A 26045-nucleotide genomic window follows, 5' to 3' on the forward strand; every position below is an offset into this window, starting at 1 on the left:
GTGTTTTATTCTGAAAACTGACCAGATGCACTATGCGGTTTCGCTGTCTGACTTCCTGTCTGGATAGATCTGATGCGGCTGCAGTCCACCTCCCATCAAAAATAGACTGTGTGTATTCTCCACGGAGCAGAGCAGAGCGCTGCTTCTGGACGCCGCTGAAACGGTGGAAGCACGAGCATCTTCTAGAGTGTCTGCAATCGGTGGACGGCTGGCGGTCAGGTGTGCAGAAACTACAGGTTGGAAACTTTTTAAAATAGAGACATTTGAAAATTACCTGTGATCTTATTGGTATCAGCTGAAAAGAAAATCCATATCTTCCCTCTGTTGTCACTCTACAAATCTCAATATAATTCGTGGGGGTCACAAGTTTTTGCTGTTTACTTGTGTTGCTCGTCTTCACATCGGTGTTGTTCAGTCGGTCGCCCTGGTGCCCAAAGGTTTAATTCAACCGGTGAGATCACTTCTACCGGCGGACTGTCTCTGCCTCTGAGGGACTAAAACTCAATCCAACATCTATTCTCTCTCCAGATCACCTCTCACTCTGCTCGCCAACTCTTTTGTCTCCCTGCATCTCCTCCTCCTCCTCGCTCTCCCTCTCGTCTTTCTTTCCACCTAAGTGTCTCTCTCCCTCTCTCTCTCACTGTGCCTGAGGAAAGAGGCCTCTGCGGTGGATGGAGGCAGAAAAAGACAAATAACTTTTCAGGGAACAGGAAGTAGGTCATCCTCCTATCAAATATTTATTTCTCATACTGTGCCTAAGGCTCCGAGAGGACTCCCTCTTTAGATACTATATGCATGTGTGTGTGTGTGGTTTCATACTTCGCTCATTTGCACATATATGGCCGCTCATGGTCTGCGTCTGACTGAATTTGACTACCGAGATGTTGAATATTTGGAGGTCTGACCTCATTTTTTTTTCATCGAGTCTTTTCTTTATTAAACACATACTGAAATAGCTTTTCACCCCAGTGTCTATATGTGTGTGTTTGCAGTATGCATTCATTTTTGGTCCATTTTTGCAGTGCATAGGGAATTGGATGTTTCAAATTGTGGAAAAGAAATGGAAATCAGGGGCAAAAAATCTGAATAAAAATTCCTAACGTGCAGCCGGGGTCATTGTACTCTGCGCCTCAAGTATGCAGATAGAAAGTGCCGTGGTGGGACTCAGATTTTACATTGGAGCCATTTGGTTTCACCTTATATTCTGAACAATTATGGCAAAAGCAGCTCAGCTGAATTGCTGTTTAATTTGTACCGTTTTTTAAAATAAACAGCAGAAATATTTCCTGCATTTTGTGTTTTCTTTACAAGCCGACCCATGGCCCAAAAACGAAGTATGCTCCTCTTTCTCACACAGGAAAATACAGTATGCAAGATGCAGGTGAAACTGACTTCATGAGGAGATTAATGAAGAGTTTGGAAAGTTAAAGTGGTAACAGACAACCCCCCCAGTGCTTACGAGTGGTATTATTGTTGACGCTGCTGTTGCAAAAAACAACTGGATCATTTCCTTTTATCCCTTACAGTCATAAATAACAACTACACAGGTGAAACGAGAGTTTGCTCAATCATCTAGTCTATAATAGAAATAGATTGCCAGTTAACCTTCTCATGCCCGGCTGCAGACAAAATTATCTAGTGATATGGAGGTTAACAGGGAACGGGTGGATGGTAGACTGCTGGTAAAGCAGCTGAAAATATTGCTTTCCTGAAAGGTTTGTGCTTCATTAATTGGTGTTTTGATTCATTATTCTTTGGAACGGTTTTATGACACTTACAGACATTATTTTGACTGATTTCTTATCACCTGAGCTCGTTCTCTGCTCTGCTGTCTGCACATTTTTTCACAGATTCACAATCAGTGGGAGCATTATTGATTCACCTCTTGATTTCTTTAATTTACTGACACTAATTAGACAATGAAAAGTCAGAAAATTGTTTACCAGAGCCCATTGTCATCAGTTTAACATGCCAACATATTTAATTAAACGCTGGTATATATTAAAACAAGAATAAATAAACTGCTGCAAACAAGAAAAATGTTGTATCTTTGGTTGATAATTAGTTAAACAACTACTCGATGAGCAGAATGGCTGACCATCAATTTTAAGTTTATCGACTTAATAAATCAATCGACGACATGTTGCAGCACATGTATACATGTGACAGGACACAGCAGAGAAGGAGCAGAAATGTCATTTCTAGCATTTACACTCTCCATTAACTGCCTGCTGCTGCCATTCTTTCCAGTGTGAGATGATGGAGCAAAAGTGCAGAAGTAGCAACCTTGTGATAAAGAGCTTTAATGGCTCCCATTGTGTCCTGCCGCACAGCGCATGGCAGAAATGTGTGCTGAAGAAAGGGACGAGCCGAAGCATTTTATGTAAAATATTCTCTTCATTCCAACCTTTACTCTGGAGACACGAACACATCTCCCTCCTCGCTCTCTGTTTTTTCAAATACATACTGACTGCTGTGAAAATGTCAGAGGCCCCATCAGAAACCCCTCCCGCTGCGGTGTGTGGTGGCTGGGCCCAGCAAGGCTCCCCATTACTGATTAATAGAACCGCATCAGCTCCATTCAATTAAGACTCAGCGCCAGCCCCATGCGGTCGTCTCCCCAGGCCTGTCTGAGCTGCGTTTAGCTGCTACACACCGAGGACGGCGGCTGCTAACAAGCTCCGATACAGAAACCGATGCAGCAGTGGAGGGTGAACCGCCGTGACTCACTTCACTGTTAACCTAGTTTTTTTTTTACATACCGAGTCTGACTTTTCTTTTAAATGTTCTTTTATTGCTCACCTGAAGCGGATTTTATTAACCCCTGCCTCAGAAAGGTGCCGCTCAAATACACTTGTCTTTTACCCTTCACCCACATGCAGGACATGAATTATTAATACGTTGCTCCAGCTGCCGATGCACAGTAGCGTTCGATGGAGTTCAGTGGTGATGTGACATAAATCAATTAGCAGAAGAACAGGAACATTATAATTATCGGTTAATTGTTTAAAGTAGGTTTTCAGGTCCTGTACAGAGAGCGTTACCAATCAGTTATTAGGATGTTGCATCAGAGCCACAAAGAAGCACATTTTTAAATGTGTTTATTTCATTGGCAATCTGACGGAAAAACCAACGATACGATGTTTAGACGCAAGTAAAAACTGACTTCAGGCAGGTAGATTTGTACTTGAGCTCTGCCTGTATGTCAGTAAAGAGGTCATTCAGCAACATCCGGTCAGTCACAGGTGAACATTAGAGGGTTAGAAATCATAAGGACCGAGGATGTCGTCCACTGTTCAGACTGTAAAGCCCACTGAGGAAACTGTGACTGTGATTTTAGGCTTTATAAGTAAAGTTGTATGCATATGCTGTATACTATGGGACAACCCATCACCAGCCTGGCCGATTATCAGATTCAGTATTCGGCATTTTTTATCTGATTGTCGATAAAATGTAATCTGAAAAGTAACTAGTAACTAAAGTTATTAAATTAATATCGGGAGTAAAAAGCACAATACTCGCGTCCAAAATGTAAAATGTAAATGTAAATACTAAAGTAAAGTAACTTCACTGGTTAAATATTGAATGTTAAGCGCGCTCGCATCAGACCTGAACACTACCTGGCTAGTTGCTAATCAGTAGCTAACCAGACTGTCACAACCACAGCTCATTAGATTAATCCAGCAGTACAGATGATGCTCTTACCTTCATTAAAACATCTTTTTCTTCTCCCTCCTGAAAGAAACATCCACATCCAGACATTATTAAACCACGAAATGATGAAGTCCAAAGTCCAAAGCTGCTGTTCCGACTTGTGCAGCGACCGTTAGCTCGTGTCAGGTAAGCTAGCCGGTTAAGCTAGCTTGTTAGCCGGTTAGCTTCAGCCTCAGCTCGACAGTCACCAGCTCCGCCGTCCTCTCTTGTTGTTCAGGTTGTCTGATAATTCATTTCCTAATTTCTCGCTGTAAAAATGTAAATCTGCCGCCTTTTTTCTCCCCTCACCTGGAGTTTGTTTAGCCCGCCATGATGATCACCTGTCGGAACAACCGGAAGCGGCACGACGTTCAATTCTGCAGCAGCGACACCGTGTGGCGGAGGGTGGTAACGACACAATAATGTAAACAGACCTGCTGTGAGTGCAAATATTAATCTGTTGTAATTAAACATTTAAATCTAAATACAAATCAGCCTCTTAGCATTTATCCCCTGCTGAGTGTATGGATTTATATTACATTACTGCACCACAGGAGCCACCATGATATCATACATTAAGTCATTTTAATCTGACTAACAGTTAAAATCATTAAAAAAAACTTACTTATACATCCAGCCTGAGGAAAAAAACAACTATTTATAGGTGATTATAGCGCTAAATAGTCAATTGGAAATAGGTATTCTCGTCTTTTATACTTATTTGTTCATCTATTGATCAAACTATACATGCTTGTTAAGCTTTAACTGACAGGCGTGTAAATTATAAGTTCGTATATTTCATCATGTTCGTTCCATCAAACACTGAGCGCTTCAGCTGTAAAGGAGAGGCTGCAACGTAAGTGTTTTGATTTGTGTTTGAGCTCATTCATTTCCATTTATAGTCCCAGTTTGCAGATGTAAGAAAACAAGAATCAAATTAACTCATATCCTTGAAGAAGCAACACTTTTTTAAATTAGTAATCATACAATTTACAGCAAGTCTCTTATTTTCTCTCCCTGCCGAGCGCCCTCTTCGTCCCTTTCCTCAGCGTTAATTAATTTAAATAATTAATCGTGAAACACACAAGGAAAAGCAGGACACAAAGTCAACGTGTTTGATTAATTTTTCATTTTCCAAAGAAACAGTTTTGATCTGGAAGATAAAACTCACAATTATGACATCCCTAATCACTTTTCCCAGATGTGAAGTCTGACTTAAAGATGCAAAATGTAGTTTTTGGAGAAGAAATTCAAACCCAGAATATTAATGTTTACAATATTAATGAGGTAATAATACAAACGCAGGGTCCGCCACATATAAACAAAGTAAAACAGTAAGAAATTGTGTGTTTATTCAGTTTATTCAGTCATGAAAACAAAGAGAGTTTGTTTATTTGGCAGAACTACAGAATGCTCCTTTAAATATCATGCTGATGAAGGTTCTGAGTCATCCAGGTCACGGTGATACTAAGTGCTGGATCGTAGGCAACTGGACTTGAAGACGTTTCACCGCTCATCCAAGAAGCTTCTTCACTTCTGACTAACTGGAGGTGAGCTGCAGGCTTTCAAACCCTGTGAACATCTGGTTTACTCATTTTTGTCAAAATTCAGACTGTGATCACAGAGAATCTGCTCAAAATTCGTCATTATTTCATGTTAAAAGTAGAATTACAGAGTAGAATAACTGTATTCATTCATACGGCACGTTTCTGTACGAGAGATCACAACGTGCTTCACAGTGACATGAGATAGAAGACGGATTATAAAAAGGTTTCCTTGATCCACAAATTACACGATTCTCTCACTGTCTTTGCTCCATCGTGTGTTGTCAGAATGTGAGTGTGAATGTGAATGAGGCTTCAGTCTGCAGCCTTCAAGACGCTGAACCAGAGACCTCCGCGCCAACACGTCTGATTGGACGTCTTCAGCTCTCTGAGCGATGTGGCCGTGACACAAAATAAAAGCAACGCACTCAGGGAACGAAATGAAAACCTCATAATCGCAACTTCATCTGACACTGAAAGGAGAGCAAATGTTCAACAAGGTCAAACCTAATTGAAAATGATTGAAACACTGTTCTATGGGGGACTGATGGCAACCTTTTTCTTTCTTTCTGTCGTTCGTCTCGATCAGGAACTCCTCCCAGGTCACCTTGGTAGTTTCGACTCCTTCTTTTGGCAACTGCCTGAAATATTCAGTTTGCCTCCGGCGCTCTCAAACCCCTCCCCCATCTTTTTTTTTCTTCTTTCTCTGTCACTCATCCCCCAACCTCCTCTCCTAACTTCTTTTCTCCTCCTTTCTTCTTCTTCTTCTTCTCCTCATCTTTTTAGTTATTTTTGTTTGCCTTCATCCCAACCTCCTCCTCCTCCTCCTCCTCTCTCCAATTCATCCTCTCTTTTTCATTTCTTTCCTTTTTTGCGGTTCACTGTATTCAAGAGATGCAATAGCCGCAGGGTGTGTGTGTGTGTGTGTGTGTGTGTGTGTGTGTTTCGGGCCGCTGGCAGCGAGAGGTTATACAGTGGATCCAATGAGCACCTAGAGACCACTAACCATGATCATATCAATAAAAGGACATCTGCTCTACGGCAAGAAAGACCTGAACAAGGGGAGAGGAGGACGAAAGAGAGGGAGTGTGTGTGTGTGTTGATGGGGGAGGAAAAAGAGGAGGAGAAGCAGGGAGGACGGGAGTGAACAAAGAAGAAGAAGAGCAGAGAGGATGAAAGAGGAGAAAGATGAGCAAAGAAGAACAAGAGACAGGTGAAAGTAAGAAAGGAGAGGAGGAGGAGAAAGGAAAAGGGAGAGTGTGGGGGAGGAAAAGGAAGAGGAGAGACGAGGGATGTGAACAAAGAAGAAGAAGAAGAAGAAGAAGAAGGTGGTAGAGGAGGAGATGAACAAAGAAAAGTAAGGAGTGGAGTGGACGATAAGGGAGAGGAGAGAAAATGGGCTCGAATGAAATGTGATAAATAAAAACTGAGCGTAGAGAAGAATTAAGAGTAAAAAAACAAAGAGGGGATGAGAACAGAAAACAAAAGAAACGAAGAGCTGAAATAAAAAGAAACTGATAAATGACAGGAACGTAAACACAAGAAGAAGAAGGGAGAAGAGAAATAAAGAAAATGACATAAAAACTGTTAAAAGGAGCTGAAGTTGAGGATGAAAAGATGAGCAACCTTCTTTAACATGAAATTCAAGGACTTTCCAGGCCAAATTCTTTTCACTTCAAGGATCCAACACGGCACAGTTTGAGACATGGATCGAGGCTTAACTACAACTTTGTTTCAACTGTGCTGCTGTGTTGCAGAGACGGCAGACAACTGCAGAAGACACACGCAAAACATATCATATCGACTAATGCTAAAGGGAAATTATAAAAGTTTTAGAGTAGATCAGCAGCGACACGCCAATCCTTCGGGGCAACTGCCTCAAAGTAACGTCCACTAAAAGTGCTTTCATTCGTCACCGACAGTCTGAGGCTGTGATTCTGAAAAGTGTCGACAGAGAACAGATTGACCTGTTTGTTAAGTACTAAGATCCTTTTTGTGACCACAAACACTAGTCTCGTTCGACGGGAGGAGTCTCCCTCTGAGATCTCCCGAGATGTGAGTTGTCACAGTGGAAACGTGAGTCAGAGTCGGAGGGAGGAGTTTCACTTTGAGGAAACGCCAGCGGGAATTTATTTCGAGACTTCTCGTTGGATAAAAAACAATCTGAACCTGTCGGTGGCAAAAAAGAAGAACTTTCAGTGGACGTCACTTTGATGGTTGCTCCAAAATTACGTTGCAGGTGTTTAAAAGTTTAAAAATATCAGAATTCCTCTTTTAGTAAAAAAAAAAACAACAAACTTTAAGTTCTCTTCTTGCACAAATATATACATCCAAGCACTTTCAATGTCTATTTCTGTCTATTTCCCAAAACTTTCAAGGCCAAGACTCCTTGTCTCGTGGGGATCCTGGACAAGTTGAACTCGAGTGTTTCTCCTCTCTGCAGTGGTGATGTCAGGACATATTTATTATTTCAGTCCTGCAATCAAAATACAACAAGACGTTAACTCTGAAGGCCAAACAAAGCTTCTCCAGTGGATTAAAGTCTTCAAACTTTTCTTCAGTGGCACAAAGAAATATACAAGCTTCTTCCGATAAACAAGTTGTAAAGGAGACTGATTTATTTTATGATACCTGACAATAAGTCCGGGCTCATCTTCTGAGCGAAACCCTGAACTTAAATGCTCAGGGTGAATTAATTATCTAAAACACAACACTAATCTACACTTTCAAAAGAAGAGACGAAAAAAAAAGGCTGAAAAACAAAAGGAGTGCAAGAGTACGAGTAAGGAGAGAGATGAGGAGACGAGAGAGGAACAAAGGAGCTCATTCAACGAGAGGAGGAGAGAGGATGGAGTGATTAGGAAAGGACACAAGAGGTGAAGGCAGCAAGAGGGCAAGGACAGGAGAGATGAGGAGGGAACAAAAACAATGAGGAGCAGAGGAGAGGAGAGGAGAGGAGAGGAAACAAGAGGAGAGGAGAGGAGAGGAGATGAGAGGAGAGGAGACAAGAGGAGAGGAGACAAAAGGAAATGAGGAAACAAGAGAGGAGAGGAGAGGAGAGGAGAGGAGAGGAGACGAGAGGAGAGGAGACAAAAGGAAATGAGGAAACAAGAGAGGAGAGGAGAGGAGAGGAGAGGAGAGGAGAGGAGACAAGAGGAGAGGAGACAAAAGGAAATGAGGAAACAAGAGAGGAGAGGAGACAAGAGTAGAGGAGACAAAAGGAAATGAGGAAACAAGAGAGGAAACAAGAGGAGACGACACAAAAGGAAACAAAAGGAAATGAGGAAACAAGAGAGGAGAGGAGAGGAGAGGAGAGGAGAGGAGAGGAGAGGAGAGGAGAGGAGAGGAGAGGAGAGGAGAGGAGAGGAGAGGAAATGAGGAAACAAGAGAAGAAACGAGGAGAGAGGAGATAAGTAAAGGAAACACGAGGAAAGGGACAGCCGGGTATAAACACCTCTGACTCTGTGGACAACACTGATAGTTGGACAGTTGTGTGTGTGTGTGTGTGTGTGTGTGTGTGTGTGTGTGTGTGTGTGTGTGTGTGTGTGTGTGTGTGTGTGTGTGTGTGTGTGTGTGTCCTCTGCAGGTGTTTAAAACCTGCTGCCCTCTGCTGCTGTCAGACGTTACAACATCAGGGATGCTAATAACTGGGCCTGGGACACAACATGTCGTATAACAACAAACTGGTAAATCTGTAGGTTGAAAGTTAACTTGTTACCTTGGAAACATTCTGATCAGAACTATTGGAAGGTACCGGTCCTCTCAGAAGTGGGAAGTCCTGGAAAAAGCTTGTGAGTGGACCTTGAGTGAGGATGGTTTCTCAGAGACAGGACTGGGCTCTGTGGAGGAGTTACTGTGAGTCAATCATTAACTTTTACTGATAACGGGAAACCGAACCAGTGTTTTTAAACTATCTTGATATCTGACAGCTTGTCTGTTTGACAACAACACGTCTGTCCCAATGAGCTGGACAAGTGCTGATATAGACAATCAATACGTCGATCAATATCTTCACTAGTGATACGTTATTGATACACTGACTCGTGGACTGTCTCCTTCCTCACCCATCAGCACATGAATGATGCTGACTTTATGTTTTATAAATTATTAGTTTGTATCTTTTATTATGATTTTATTTGTGTAATATTTTAATTTCCCATCATTACAGTCCTTTGGTCTCGTGTGCTGTTTAAACAAAATGATGATTATTATTATTTATTTGTTTTTAGTGTGTTTAAAAGTCTTCTCAGCTTTTGGACATTAGCTTCCCGGTCTTGAGTCTCGTACTGGATTCGTTCAGGTTCAGGATGTTTACGTGGAACTTAAAAAACAAGAAGGACTTATTTATATTTTTTATATCCACACGATCATAACATCACTCAAGTTTCTGATTATCTGTGTCGATGCAGGAGTGTCTTTACCGCCTCCATCCAACCAGCTATCAGGCGTCTACCTGTCAACATGTTTATGTGCAAAAATCTGGGATACTAACATGCACGTAAATGTACTCACTGTTTGTATTTAAACAGTATTTGTGTGTACAGATTATGTAGATTTGAGGCTTTAAGGCACTTTTGTCGGCGTGCGACTGTAATTCAGACAAACTCAACCAGAAAGAGCCAATTTATTAGTTTGTTTCTCTTTTTTCTGATTTAATGAACCAATTTCCCCCCAGAGATCGAATACGTTTCCTCTTTTCATCTGAGTTTCGCCTCAACATAAATTCCTCTGAATGAACTCAATGATACGGGTATTTTTAGCCAAATTGGACGCATTGTTTCTCTTCATGCAGTTTGGAGATGAAACACCTCGGTTATCCTGCGCGCGATCAATCGTCTCTGTCAATGCGGCCGACAATCAGCCTGCCATTTTTCCATCGCTGTGTGTGTGTTTGTCCTTTGTGTGCGGCAGCAGATCGTCGGTGTGAGAAGATGTGAAGGCTTTATTGGAATCGGGGGGTTGGGAAGGTGCTGCTGCCATGATTTTATTCTCCTTTAAAGACAGAGCAGAGCAGAGGAGAGGGGGGAAGGGGTAAAGATGGTGGTGCAGGGAGGTTGAAGGCGGGGGTGGGAGGCCGGTTGGATGGGTTGCAGAGGTGGAGGTGGGGGATGCAGCAGTTTGCACTAGAGAGCAGACTGGAAGGGTGTGTGTTTCAGTGTGTGTGTGTGTGTTGGGGGAGGAGGGACTCCGTCAAAGCCGATGGGGGTATATATTATGTTTTATGGTTACGCGGGGACGCATAAATCACTGTTTCATTAAACGGCTTCAGTCTCAGAGCGCTGCCCCCTCCCTCGCATCCCCCCCTTTTTTCTCTCCCTCCATCCTTCCTTACTTTGTCCTCCATCTTTCTCCTCCTCCATCACTCCGTCTACCTCTCTTCAGAGTCTCCTCTTCCCACCCACCCCACTATCCTCCCCTTTTTCTCTCTGCTCCATCTCCACGAGCTGCCATCGCCCATCGACTTCAGCCCCGGACACTAGACAGCCGTGACACAACGAGGTCAAAGGTCAGGGCAACAACAACAAGAGAAACCAGAGCCAGTGTCAAGGTTGAGGAGGAAAGAATGGAGAAGAGGGAAACAATGGAGGAGAAACAGCTCTTTATTTAAATAAATAGGAAAAAAAAAGAAGCACTACTTGGCGTCTGCTTTCAGGTGAGACGACATGAACCCAAACACTAGCCCCATATTTATTTTTTTTCTTCCTTTTTTTTCTTTTTGTAAAATTCCCATCAATGATGCGAGGTTGGTCTGGAAACATTTTTTTTGGCAACTTAAAAAACAAAGATTTTTTTCTCTACAGTCTACAGATGATACAGTGACAACATCCTCTTCAACATATAAAAATACTATGACAAAATCAAATGCATTATAAGCTTAATGTATAATATATATTACAATCTGTTAGGCTGTTACTGTGTGTAGATGTATTGCAGTTATAATAATAATAATAATAATAATAAAAGCTACATTAGTTTGAATGTGATTCATGACAACAACGCGGCTTTTATGGAACATCCAACTAAAACAAAAACAAATAAAAACATGTTAAAAATTAATATCACGCACCTTTATTTTAGTTTCACATCCATATAAATAACATGTCATCATATATAAAAGCTACATTTTTTCTGTGTGGCATTTTTCTGTGAAGCGTTCACTGGCTCGTCTGACAAATCGGAGAGGAAGCGTTTGATCCGAACAAACACGCTGCGTCGTCGTATAATGAAGCTCATTATGGGGGACAGCGTTCTTGTTGTTGGAAGCGTCTTACAGTGACAAACACACGCACACATACACACACACACACACACACACACTCACACACCACTGCATTTCTATACTTGTGAGGACCCTGACTCACATAATACGTCCCATAACCATCGCAGCTAATCCCAACGTTTTCCTCTGGGCTGTTTTACTTTAAATATTTGAATGTTTGAATAAAGGTTCATTCATTCATTCATTCTGCAGCACAGGGTTGTACGCCAAGTTGCAGTCCCTTCAATGCTACACAGGATACAATATTTTTTATGTTGGGGATGAGTTAACGAGTCTCACAGCCGGAGTGAAGCTGCTCTGTAGTCTGGTGGTACGGCAGCAGGGTGAACAGCGGCTGTATTGATACCTTCAGTTTGGTGATAGCTCACTTCAAACTCACAACTTTTTTTTTTTTTTTGACACCACCAGAGTTTGGATTGGTTCCCTATAAACTTCGCTCTCACCGTACTATTCTGTCTCTATCTCCAAATGAAAATGAAAGGCTCACTTAACTGGTGTTTGTAGTTGCTAAAAGTTAAAACGGAGAGCGATCTGGTTGTCTTTGCATCGACGGCGCCAACAATAATGGCATTTTTTTTTTAAATGCCTGGGATGGGGAAGTTGTTTCCACTTGAAGGACTATAACCATGTTGTTCTATAAAACAGTCATTTTAATATCCGATATGCTGATATTTTCCAAGGACTGTTGGCTGACTGCTAATGTCGGTATCAATATTATATCTTATCCACCTCATTGCAGAGAAGTCTGTCCTGTCAGAGTCTGTCCTGTAGTGGTATCAACATTTTATCATTATGTCTTCTCTTATCGTGCTTTTCCAAAGTGTACACATTCACATTTAAGAAAATGACTTAGTCAGGGTTCTTTTGCATAATTAAAGTGTCATCTTATCCGCCTGTCATATCAGAGGAAATGTTAATATCCGGCCAGTGTCAATATTTCACTTTATCAGCAGATAGCGATGACGTGCTGATATTATGGTGCATGCCTATTAAAGAAGTCGCTCCTCCAGGCAGTGAAAGCAGCTTATTATGACCCATTTCTGTTTGTTGTTTAGTCGGTGACCTCTAGTGGCCGTATTAATTATTACAGCAGCAAAGGAGGAAGTTAGGCGAAGTAACAAAAAAATGACAAAGCCCACGTAGAGAGGAGGTTGGCGATGGATGGTCGGGTCAAAGGAGCACAGGGCAAATGATTAAGATACATGCGAAACGTGTAGATCGTTCCTTCTTGCTTTTAATGTAACTACGTATTAATACAACAGTGTTAATTTTATCCTGGTGAGTGCTGGCAGAGAAGCACTGCTGTGCACGAGGTATCTTCCATTTTTCACTTTTACCAACAGCTTCATGTATAAGATGAAAATATATGTTTTGTTAACGGCTTACTGCACTGCCCTCAAGTAGCCAAAACCATCAAAATCTGGTGTTAGACACATAACAGAGCTGAGGTTTCGACATGCGGCTCCAACTTGAACTCAAACTTACTCTAAAACCAATTTTAAACCCTGAAAGAGACCTGTGAACAAGTGGAAACAGACAAAATCTCCTCATTCTCAAGGTCTACAAAGATCTGGTCCTCACAAAGATAGAAGTACACACACACACACACACACACACACACACACACACACACACACACACTCCCAGCCCCCCCCACCCCCGCCAGAGGAAACTGGGAGGACGGGCGTCTGGTGAGCAGCGATGGGAACGTGTCATGACCCCTCTGCTGTCCCCTGTGAACCCCGTCACCTCTGACCTACATGCTGTGTGCAGTGAGTCGATGACCCTTTTATTTACATTGAATTTGCCTTAAACTCAATGACACGGGTTTATTTTACAATTTAGAGATTTTCTATTGTGAGAAAAGGTTTCATTTTTCGATGAGTGTCATTTATTTAAAATGGACAAAACCCCCCAAACCACAACCTTCATCACATTACTGTCTACATTTAACTTACCAAATTTCCTGTGTTGTGACATTGTGCAGGACATCCACTCCTTAATAAGTAATATCTTAACTCAAGTTACATAGCGTGTTTACATATTTCTGTACTCTGGGTTGTGTCTTAAATAATCTACAGCTTCCAGTATTTTCCAGTCTGAGAGTATTTGTGTGGTAATGAGTTGGCGGTTAGAAATACTAGAATCTTTGAGAGTCTACAGCTCATTTCACAAAATTTGCGAGGCTGATGACGGGCTGATGTTTTCACCTTCAGCACATTACGTCCGCCTCACACCTGCTGAATAACGTCAATTATTTAAAGCAACAGCGGAGGAGAAACATCAGTCACGTCTGCAGGAAAACAATACTTCAAATGTCATTTTCTTTCACCTTCCTCTATCAGACTGACACACCTCAGTGCTGCTGTGAAGTCTGACAGGCCTGACAAGCTTTTTACATTTCAGATAAAGCTGGAGTGAATTTAACACTAAGAAACCTTCAATTTCATAAACGAGTCCCCGGCTTTAATTAGTACCTTTATTTTGTGCGACCGTCGTAGCTGTGAGGGAATCAAGAGCAGCACTTCACCGGCCAAACATCCGGGACACATACAAAAAGGCATACGGAGGCTTTTTCAACACACAAGTATTAAAAATGAGCTGGAGTTAGGTAGTTAGCGCAGGCTCTCCTGCTGCAGGTGAAGAGGAGGAAGATGACGATGAGGTTGACTCGTTGATTTCATGACTCGAGAGGGAAGAACTGTCTTATGTTACAAAACGTCGTCTGTGCGCCGGAGCACACCAAACAAACAGAAAATGTCAGTTTATCAGTGAGAGAATCCCTACAGTGTGTGTACCTCTTTAGCTTGGTGTGTGCTGTGTCTGGTGTGTGTGTGTGTGTGTGTGTGTGTGTGTGTGTGTGTGTGTGTGTGTACCATCATTCCCACAGTACTACACACAGTCCTTGCAACCACACTCCACTGGCTTCTCCACGTCTTGCGTGAACGAGGTCCCGTCGTCGCATTCGAAGGCGAGCCGCCGGCGTCGGACCCTCAGAGGGGCGCAGCAGGATGCTGCGGTGGCGCCCGGCTCGGTTCCCGCCTGGCACCGACCCCGGCATTCGACCCAGGAGAAAGGCTTGGACGTCTGGCAGAGGACGGTGCCGCGCTGCAGGCGGTGGTAATCTCTCACCGGCTCGCCACGACACGGGGACTCTGTGGGAGGTGACACACAAAGGGGTTAAGAGACAACCAGGCCTCAGAAGTTAAAGGATCAATTCACCCTTTTGACGTCCTGGGAATGAGACTCAACTTTGTGGTGCATTCAGGAACAGCTGGGATAAATCCTACTGATTCTACCTTTTAACTTTAATAGTGTTTGAATTATATTAATATGACGTGAGCTTCAGTTAGCTTTGACCACAAATGTCCTTCAGAGGGAGACTTTTTACTCTGATACTGATACTGTAGTACATTTCAGAGCCTGTACTCTATCAGTTTTAAAGGAGTAAAGAAGTACTTTTACACAAGTATCTGAATATCCTCACCTATATCACAGCTTTCTCCGGTGTATCCCTGCTCACAGACGCAGCGCTCTCCGTCTTCTGTCTCCTCACAGCGGCCATGCAAACACTGCAGACTCTGGCACGAACCCTCCGGCTCCCCCTGCAGGTTACACAACGCACCGTGATATCCCTCCTCGCAGTCGCAGCGGTACGTCTGTGCGTCCAACGCCACGCACACACCCTTCACACACCTGGATTCAAACAGATTTAACAGAAACATTAAAAAAGCGTCACATCACTATTTTATTGAAAAAAAAAACATGTTTGGAAAGTGGACACATTTCAAAGTAAAGTGCACTGAACAAACCACACTCACTTGCTGCCTTCACACACATTGACACCAGTTGCCGTGGTGACAACATCCGCTCCAGCAAGGCCTCCTGTTATTGGCTGGTCACAGTGCTGTCCCGTCCAACCTGGCTGGCAGTGACACTGAGGACCCTGTGAAAGACGACATGTTCATTACCTTGATAATGCAAAAAAAAAAAAAAATCTCCTCAATCTCCTCCTCGTCCGTCTCCTTTGTTCTGTGTCCCTCAAAGTTTTCCAACTTTAGCAACAACATACAGAGAGAATGAAGAGCTTTTACAAACAAGCCTGTTCGCTGTGACATTCAAGAGAGCTCAGCGATGGGAACAAGTAAACAAGGACGTCGATAAACGTGATTCTGATGTTGAAAGAAAGCTCAGGAATAATTCAAAGAACAAAATAATTTCAGTCTGTGACACAAGAAACATAAATATTAAAAAAGTGTTTGAGAATAATAAAAGAAAAAAGTTGTTTCTTTATGATTTATGCCTGATTAGTCTTTGAACTTTAGTTATTGTTGTGTTTTTTCTGTTTTTTTACTGTGATTGAATTGTGATTGGATTTCTACAAAACTCAGATGGAGGATGGGTCTCGGCCCAGAACAGACTCCATTAACTTTATGTGTGGATCTGGATAAAGTGACGAACACTCACTTCACAGGAAGTTTATTATCATATCAAAATCCCCAAAAAAGTCTAAAGTCACCAAATGTGATTGCTACTTAAGTATTAATTTTTCATTCAGAGCAAACCTTGTTATTCCTCACAGGTAGATGCATTTTTTTGTTCGTTACTGAATGTTTTTTCAACCAGTAAATCCATTTCAGGTTGTTGAGCAGCGTTTCTTTATTACCTTCAGGCCCTGACCCTACACAGGCCGCTGTATGTTGGTCGACTGGTTCCTACCTGTGCACCGTTGGGCTGGCAGATGCCGCGCAGACAGTAGAGTTTGCGGCAGGCCTGGCAGCCCGGCACCACGCCCGGCTTCATGTGGCTGCGAGTGAAGTCCTGCAGCTCGTGGTTGATGTAGAGGTTCCTGATGCAGCCGTGGAAACTGGACATGTTGAGGGTCTGAGACGAGAGACCCAGAGAGACGGGCATCACCTCCTCTGGCATACCTGCAGAGACAGACAGAAATCAATCTGGTGACGGATGTTTCTGTCTCAGTTCAGGTGTGTTTACCCTGCCGCTGCCTCGCTGCTCTTACCTCCTACGTACAGAGGCGCCTCCCCCGTCACCGGCTGGCTCCGGCCCTGGCTGTCCAGAGTGGTCGGCTCTCCTCCGTCCACAGACAGGTTCACCATCCGGTTGAAGGTCACCAGCTCGACTGTGTGAAACTGCCCGTCGTTCACCGTCTCAGTGCTGCACGTAACAGGAAGTTTTCATACTAAATCGACACTGCAGGAACATATACTTATACTTTCTATTCTCTCTTTCCCTCTTTTTAGTGTAGATACACGCTCAAACCCACACACTCTTACCTATGCCCTGGCTTTATCAACGTTCTTTGTACTACTATTATTATTTGTCCTGTCATTGTTCAGCTGATTTTTTATTTTATATTTTAGGATTTTGTCATGTTATGTCTAGTTTTTGTTAGACTATAGTGTCTCTGTTCTGTGTTTATGCACAAACAAACGAAAAAATTCTCTCCTTTCTTGGGTAAAATATCAGCATCAACAGTTTTTTTTTTTTTTAAACCTTCATCAGGTCGCCAAAAATAACTCCCGAGTTCAAGTTTTACAGTCATACACGGCAATTAGAGTGAAGCAGTCGTAGGAAATGAAATTGTTAGATCTAAGGCTGCTCCCAACTGTGCTCTTACAGACATTTATAAAAAAATATATGTTTAAGGAAAATCTAATCAGATGCCAAGACATAAGAGTGTAACCGCTAAAAAAATCAGCAAATTATATGATATTAACTAAAAACTGAAGTCTCCCAAAAAATTTACGGTTAATTTGCGGATTTTCTTGTTGGTGATGGAGATTATCAGTCAGTTAGTGTGTAGCCCAGCGAGGTTATGGAGGAAGATGATGCTGACATTTTTAAAGGTCTGAGTGTTGAATGCTTCTCCAAACAGCCGTTTAATGAACAACGAAAACCTAGATGAATTAACTGAAGATGTGCACAGATGTTCGGACCAGGTTAAGTAGGTCAGTTCTGCTATTACACAGTATTTAAAGTATTCATCACATCTCAGTATTTCTTCTGTTTTCTTCATCTTTTCTCTTTTCAGATGGTTTTTAATGCTCTCAGCCCCTCCTCTCTGTGCTGCTGCTTATCAAACAAATAGACTCAGTGTGTGTGTGTGTGTGTGTGTGTGTGTGTGTGTGTGTGTGTGTGTGTGTGTGTGTGTGTCTGAGCCTCGTCCTCCTTAACAGTAAACCATCCGAACATTTAAGCACTCGACACCTGATCAAGTGGACACTCAGACTCGAGTGTCCTCTGGCTGAGTCTGTGATTAAAGCAGAATAACCGCGCTGACGACGTCGTCCGTCCACATTCCCGAATGCTGCAGGACTCGCTCTGAGCAGCAACACTGACCGCGCACTAACGCGCTCTGAGAGGCGTTGCTGGGCTACAGCGAGCTGAGAGGCTGCCGAGAGGCCTGATGGGGAGTCCAGTGGATCGCTCGGCTCAGCCGGCACTCAGCTTTCAAAATGTGGGGATGAGAAGGCACTAATTAACCTGCAGCTGCCGGCTGGAGCCACGTGGTTAACTGTGATGTTGAACGTTGAGCTGGTCAGGTTCAGCAGATGGCAGACATGATGAAATAATACAGTATGACTCAGCTCTCACAATGTATTTCTGATTTACTCTGAACTAATTTTGTAGCTTTTTGTCATGGACCATATCTTCAGGTTTCTCTAAGAGCTCTGGTTTTTTATGGTTGAAAAGTAGATTCAAATGTGAATGCCAGTGTGTAATGGATGTACTTTTTAATAAAATGCAATTGATTTATGCAGAGTTCTTTTAGCTGTATGATTTTTGCTTCAGGTAGGAAACCTTTTATTGTAGCAGATTTTAGAAGAAGCTTTGGAGAGAGGGCAGAGTATTTTTTACAAACAAAAATGTGTAATGAATTTAAATGTTTGACCACTGCTACTGCACTCTTAGTCCTCAGAGAGTATTAAAGGAGACCTATTGTGCTTTTTCATTTTCAGTTTTCTTTCATCCAGTGTGTTATATCGGCTCTCTGCATGTTAACGGTCTTGACGTTGAGAGGTCTACACCAACGGGAGCTTTGGCGTGTCGATTCTTGACGTCACTACGTCGCCATGTCACACGTTATTTATGCCTAAATTCACAGTAGATGTGAAGCCAACTGGAAGCTCAGAGCAGACTGGGTAGTCAGTGTGGGGGGGCTTAAAGAGAGTGTTTCGGACAGAGGGGAAGCACAGGTCTGCTGCATGAGGCAGTATGAGAGAAATTATTTGTTTTTGGAGTATTAAAGCGTGTAAACCTATTCCAGTAGTAACCCAAAATAAAATGATGAACCTGAAAGTGAGCATAAAACAGTGTGTGTCTACCTGTAGATAGCGGTGGCAGGCTGGTTCCCTGGATCATACGTAACCCTGACGTGACCCTGATGGAGCGCCACGGCAATCGGCTCGTTGTCTCCATTATAGAGCAAAATACCGTTTTCCTCTGCTGTGGACACCTGAAATACACACAGACGTGTAAAGATACGCCAATCAGCGTGAGTTCATGCACCTGTTTCTGCTGATCATTGATTTCTATGACGTCATCTACGTGCGACCTCGTCACCTCACCTGCAGTGTGATGTTGGCTTGAGGCCAGTTCTTGATGTCTTGCAGCTGAACGTAAGAATCTCTGTCGACAAAGTTAACGCTGACCAACTTCTCGCAGCTCTGACCCTCGAAGCCTGGCAGGCACTGACAGACCGCAGTCCCCGACTTCTCGACACAGGGGGCGCTGTTCTGACACTGAGCCAGCTGGCAGGCTGACGGAGGAGAAAGGGCCACCTCACAAAACTCACCACTGAGGGCAAAAAAGAAGACGTCCAAGAGAGAGGACGAATGCATAGTTAAAAATACAGTGCTTAAAATAACTTCACTGATTTCTAATGTAATTTTATATTTTGTGTAACTACTCCAGACAGTCTTCACTTTCCCAGGTACAGTATCTACAGTGTTCCTTGAGCTCCCAGTATTCCCATGATTCCCAGTACCTGTATCCCTGTGGACAGACGCAGCTGTAGCCGTCCAGATGGTCGACGCACTGAGCTCCGTTCTGACAGCGATGGTCCACACATTCATTATAATCTATACCGCAGACTGGCCCCACCCAGCCTGGAATACACACACACCTGGAACACACACACACACACACACACACACACACACACACACACACACACACACACACACACACATACTACTTAACACATGGCGTAGGATCAGCGGGAGTCAACACAAACCTCAGCAAAATGTACCTTTGTATGTGTTTGTTTGTGTGTGTTTGTATTTTTTTTAATCTCATCTGGGATCTGAAACTTTGCTGAGCCCGGCAGTGATAAAGTGTGTGTGCATGTGTATGTGCGTGTGTGTGTGTGTGTGTGTGTGTGTCACCTGAGGCCGGTAGGAGTGCTGATGCAGGTGGACTGGTGCTGACAGGGGTTTCTACCTGGAGAACACACATCCTCCACTTCCTCACAAAGCAGACCTGAGAACCAGAGGACGGATGATGTGACAGTTCAAGCTGCAGGGTTTTACTCTCAGATCATTTATCCTCCCGACATCATCAGAACGGATCAACTACCTCACTTTTCTAAATAACTATGTATATTACATGTGTTCATGGTTACTGTTTCCTAATGAAAGGAGGCGGTAAGTGAGACGATCCCAAAACTGATGTTTTGGCGTCATACCTGCGTAGTTGGGAGGACACAAACAGGTGTAGTTGCCCACTCCGTCCACACAGGTGGCGCCGTTCTCACAGCCGTGGTCCTGACAGTCGTCTGCGTTCACCTCGCAGAAAGTGCCGTGGAAACCGAACGCACATGCGCAGCTAAAACAGATGAAAAACAGAGACACAGATAGATAAAATGAGAGATTTCTCTGGTTTGAACATCGGTGGAAACATCTGGGTTAATGTAAGAACACAATACAACAAAAACGACACATTTTTAAGTTGTAAAATAAGAAATGTTATGTAGTATATCATTACTTGCGATACAAGTACTAGATGAAACAACCAACATCATTAAGATTCAGCCTCCGGGGACCATGGACATGTGTGGATATGTGTACTGACTTTCATTGCGATCCATCCAATAGTTGCTGAGATATTTCAGTCATTGACAAGCATTGCTATTCCCACAGCCACTCTGCTAGCGTGGCTAAAACCAGCAAAAATAACTAAAAGTCTGTCGGGGAGATAAAGTCATGGAAATGTCCCGAGGAAGCACCGACCAGCAGCCGTCCTAAATGTGTTTCGTTGAGTTGTTAGAGGTTGGTTATCAGATTCTGTACAGGCAGGATTAACGCTGGGATGTCAAATAATATAGCAGGGTTTACATGCATTTACAAAACCTTCTTACCTGAAGCCTCTGGTCTGTTCGTCACTGAGGCAGACTCCTCCGTTGGTGCAGGGATTACTGACACACGCATCAACTGGAGTCTCGCAGTGTTTGCCCTGAAATATCACACACATATACGAACATTAGATGTAGTTTTGACAAGCATACAATATTAGATCAGGTCGACTGAGGAATTTGATGGGATTATCAGAGACAGATGTGGGCTCAGAATAATCACTAACAACGTGCAAACACACACATGAACACAAAAACTGGATCAGTGGTTTTAAACATTGGGCTCTGGGTTTGTAAATGGATTGTTGTGTGTTAGTTATTAGATGTCACGAGGCAAAAACAGACAAACTAACTCACTAACTTGATCACGTGAGCCTCTCTGCAGACACACAACAAAACACAACACACACACACGCATACCGTGAAGCCGGTCTTGCAGGTACAGGTGTACAGCTGTGCGTGGTCCACTTTGCAGACACCCTGGTTCTGGCAGGGAGAGGCCATGCATGGGCTGCATTTGGCCTGAACAGACGCGTCTACCGGACCTGACGACACACGCACAGACACACACAAAGAAGTCAGTTATAATCAGATTAAGCCAAAAAATATAGATTTTTAATTTGTCCACCGAAAAAGATGTAACAGGAGGAGGGAGCTGTTCTTTCTGGATCAGCGGGTGAAGTAATGGGTGTCAGATATGGAAGGCATGTTTGGGCTTAAAGACGATGTTTTGGTTGTGGTGTGACATGAATGTGTCAGGACAAAGAGGGAACATTAATCAGGCACCATGTGACAGGCAGCCGATACACAGAAAGCAAAAACAACAACAAGAAAGAAAAAACATGGAAACATCTCGGTAATGGACAGTTTTTCAAAGATCCAACTTTTCACTGAACTTGTTAAAACGATATTTTGATTGTAATAAAAGAAATAGTATTACATTTGAAACAAATATAAGTATAGACTGTATATTACTATTTTTGATGTTAACATGAACACAACTGAGTGCTGGTTTTACTATTAATGAACAAGAGAGATGTGTGACGGAGCCATATTTAACAAAAGAAAACGACTTGTTAAATCTTCTTTAGTTAGAGACAGAAACCGTGTGGTGACGGAGGGAGGAAGCACGATCCCTGTTTGCAAAAAATCTTCAGTGTGAGATGAGAGAAAACTTTAATTACAGCGAGGTAGACGGGATGAATTTTAATCCGCTGCAGCATTTTGATGTTTAAAAATGCAAAAATTAGCGCCTCTAATAATGCACACAGGGCCCGATCAAAGTGTTGCTAATGAAAAGTTCACACTGCCTTCACATCGCTCCTGTCTGCGCACGTGTTTTAACTCTTATTACAGAAATCTATTAAAATTACTCACCTTGGAACTTTTCTTGTCAATGTTATTTCACAACTTTAATTTAATTAAGCTTTTTTCATTGACACAAAAAGATGATTGTAAAATTCTCCAAGCACCAAATTTGAAACGCTGAATAAAAGATCAGTCTCTGTGCTGTCACACAGCTAAACCAGAACGTGTGCAGCAATTTGTTTTTCAGAAGTCGCATGTTAAGTTGAATGAGGATTGACAGAAATTTCACAAATTGTCACAATTATTCCAGCCAAAATGAATGTGATCTAGATATTATCCTGACAATCATAAAAAAATGTGCTGACAACCCTCGTAATGGCACTAAGACATAAGACTGGAATCACTCTCCCACTCATCCTTTTTAATTTGTGGCAACTGTGGCAATTAAAAATGAATCTCATCAATCTCATGTCACTCGTGGAGATATTCACGATAATCCCAATAATGGTAAAACACCACAATCAACTTATTCTGAGTGTTTTTTTAAATTGAGATCTGAGATAAAATCTCACATTGTTCCATCGATGGATTAGAGCCTAACTCATATATCAGCTTGGTCGATATTATTGGCCGGTTTGGCTGCAGCAGCAGCGTGTGCAGATTCTGCGGCTAGTAGCTAATTTTCTATTTTAATTTATTATTATTATTATATTTTATTAATTTATTATTTTATTTTTTATTATTTTTTTGGCTTTGTCACTGAATTACATTTGACAGAAATACATTCATCAGAATGGGAGAAGAAAGCGCTGGTTTGGGGTGAAGAACAGAAGATGTTGGAACAACAACTGCTGAATAGAGTCGGGATAAGACTCATCCAGCTTGGCTGCTCCTGGCTAGTGTCCTGAAACTGTCACAACGGGACTCGGCGAGGGGATATCAGACTGTTGTGCCCACATCTTTACAGAGACCCGTCTCCACCACAACATCCTGGATCAAGCAGTTGCACTCCACAGACCCGTCTGTGTTCTGAGCTGACAGAGCACACGACTATAGCGGGATGAGGGGAGGTGGAGTCTGTGTTTGCATTATTGATATCACAATCTTGTTGCTGCTGTTTACATTCACCCAGACGCAGATTTAAAAAATACACTACAGAAGAAGTCTATGTGTTTATATATATATATATATATATATTCTGTATGTACAGTATACATGTTTAAAGCCTAAACTACTGTATATTTTATGCTTTTGTTGCATGAAGGAGATGCAAACTTTTGTTTCATCATGCAACCCTGTGTTGTATAAAAATCACCTTGAAAAGTGAAAAAAAAAACCTTGAAATTCAAATAATAAACTCAAAAGCAAACAATAAAAGTCAAATGCAAATAAAAACAAACAATGATCTTTGTAGAGGAGAAAATAAAATTGCATGAAAAGATGAATAAAAACCAGCAAACATCTGCAGGGCCGATGCGTTTTTATAAAAGAATGACTTAAGAAGACATTGTATAGCCTGACTAATCTGAACGTAAATAGCAGCAGAGCTCCTTTTTACTGATCTGAGAGGGTGCAAAGGCACATAAGGAGGAAATCAATGATACATTTTAAAGCAAGGCCACTTAGTGCTTTTAAAGTAGTTCTAAAATAATTATGAAATCCAGCAGGGAGGGTGTAAATTGGTTCGCACAGGAGGAATGTGATTCAAGGTGCTTGTTATAACAGCATCAGGAGTCGGGCGAAAGAGCTGATGACTCCATACTGGAGTAAAGTGCACTGCAGCGGTAAGAACTTTGTGTAACTCAGCAGGAGACAAGAAAAGCATCACTCGACGACATTCTTAACAACAAGAGCATGAGCAGCTAGCTTCATGTTTTTTCAGTTCAGTTCAGGATGCTTGGTAGAATTTTTTGAGTTCCAAATAAAATGTCTGACGTATATTATTTGCATTAAAATTCAGGAGGACGACAGCTGCAGCTCAGTCACAGGGTTGGTGGTTTGATCCCCACTTTGGGTCGACGCTGAAGCCCAAATTGCTCTCGATTGGTAAGCCCAGGACGTTGCATCGTGGCTCAGAAGTGTGAATTGTTGCATGAGAAGCACATTTAAAAGAGCGTTGAATAAAAGCACTACATAAATGCAGGGATTTACTATTGTATCAGCCAGGCGGACAAGGAGATTAGAAAAGACGTTGGATTTATCTGATTTAAGTGGAACATAAAGCTGTGTATCATCCACGTGGAGAGTGATGGAGATGTTTGAAGTTATCACAGATATCAGAGTCTGCGTATATGTCCACTGACAAGAAGCAGAGAAATCACTAAAATGTGTTTAGATAGTTTAGTAACAATGTCACAATTAGAGCTGCGGCTATTAGTCGATTAATGAAACTATTTTGATAATCGATTAATCATGTCAGCCATGCTTTGAGCAGAAGGACAGTCGCTGGTTGTAGCTTCTTTAATCTGAGTATTTTCTGCTTTGCTTTGTCATTTAAGACAGCAAATGAAGAGTCTTTGGTTTTTGGACTATTGGACGTCACTTTGGGCTCTGTGAAACTGTGAGGAGCATTTTTTGCACAATTGTTTGGACATTTTATAGACTAAACGATTGATTGATCAATCGTGAAAACAATCGTCATCATTAATGACAATAATCATCAGTTGCAGCTCTAGACCGTCTTTCTAGCAATACTTCCATGTTTTACCTGCAGAATGTCCTGCTCAGTTGTTGGTCACGATTATGTAAAAACCAAATTGAAGGATTACGTATCAAAGACATAAGTTTATTCAGTTATCTGAAAGAATATAAGTCTCAAATATCAACAACATTATCAGCCTTGAAAGTTAAATGTCAGTTCGGCTCCACTGGAGTTCACCTGGATAAAATACGTTGAGATGAGATTAGACACGATGAGATTAGATAAGATAAATCAAACGCGGTCACTCATTAAATAAGTAATCTGCTGAATTGAAACGATCACAGCTCGCTCTTGATAGCAAACCTAAATGAACAAATCTGACTGAAAGCAGCCAAACAAAACATTTATGTAAAACAAAGTCAATCAGCTAAATGAGTTTGTTCCATCCCTACTTTAGTTGTACTAATTTCATTACACGGTATCCAGAGTTCACCGGCATCTTTACAAACAAAAACATCAGGTCTCTGACCTCGCACACAGAATCTGGCCTCACACATATGTTCTTTGTGACGGCACATTAAAATAGACGCCTGTGCGTCTGAAACAAAACAACAGGAAAACAGAGATCAACTCACACAGCAACAGTTTCTCAGATGATGTGTGTTTTCGGTAATTTATTGAAGCAATTTTCTGTAGATTTTTTTACTTCATTTAAAGACAGTGTGAGCTGCAGCGTTTTCAGCTGTGACAGGTGTGTAGGAGTGAAAGCAGCCAACTCCTGATGAAGGTCACACGGATGAAAAAGCTTCCTTTTGTTAAATATCATCTCTTACGAAGGGACGGTGTGTGGGCGGTTGTTCTCCTAGATCATTTTACAAATCAAATGACAGAATGACTGAATTTAAACAGTCTATACCTGTGTATTTATCACAAATCAACAAACAAAGTGAAAATACTGCAGAGCTTTTGTTTGGTGTGTTTGTATGTCCGGGTGTCTTCCTGACAGCTTACCCACACACTGGAACTTGTCGGCTGGAGTGGTGAGCAGCAGCTTGCCCTCCATACCGTGAGGCCCGGCACAGCGGGCGATACCGGGCTCCTTATAACCGCTCTTCACCCAGTCTGAGAGCCAGAGCAGGCGACAGTCGCAGTACAGAGGGTTGGCTCCGATCGCTCTGATAGAAGGAAGCAAAGAAAAGAGTCAAC

The 26045-nt window shown here is 42.3% G+C and overlaps 1 protein-coding gene across 1 annotated transcript in view; it reads right to left on the reverse strand.

Moving 5' to 3' along the window:
• Positions 1-14409: 14409 nt before the first annotated feature.
• Positions 14410-26045, reverse strand: part of LOC141003442 (slit homolog 1 protein-like) — a 58916-nt gene continuing 47280 nt past the window's right edge. The window contains exons 26-38 of the mRNA XM_073474787.1: positions 25851-26014; positions 21311-21435; positions 20897-20991; positions 20225-20364; positions 19926-20019; positions 19526-19663; positions 19107-19335; positions 18864-18994; positions 16538-16692; positions 16237-16448; positions 15339-15463; positions 15005-15213; positions 14410-14672 (exon numbers count right to left, since the gene is read on the reverse strand). Of these exons, the coding sequence (XP_073330888.1) occupies positions 14410-14672; positions 15005-15213; positions 15339-15463; positions 16237-16448; positions 16538-16692; positions 18864-18994; positions 19107-19335; positions 19526-19663; positions 19926-20019; positions 20225-20364; positions 20897-20991; positions 21311-21435; positions 25851-26014 (2080 nt within the window). The remainder of the gene's footprint in view (positions 14673-15004; positions 15214-15338; positions 15464-16236; positions 16449-16537; positions 16693-18863; positions 18995-19106; positions 19336-19525; positions 19664-19925; positions 20020-20224; positions 20365-20896; positions 20992-21310; positions 21436-25850; positions 26015-26045) is intronic.

This window comes from Pagrus major, chromosome 1 (genome assembly GCF_040436345.1).
Source record: "Pagrus major chromosome 1, Pma_NU_1.0".
NCBI lineage: Eukaryota > Metazoa > Chordata > Actinopteri > Spariformes > Sparidae > Pagrus > Pagrus major.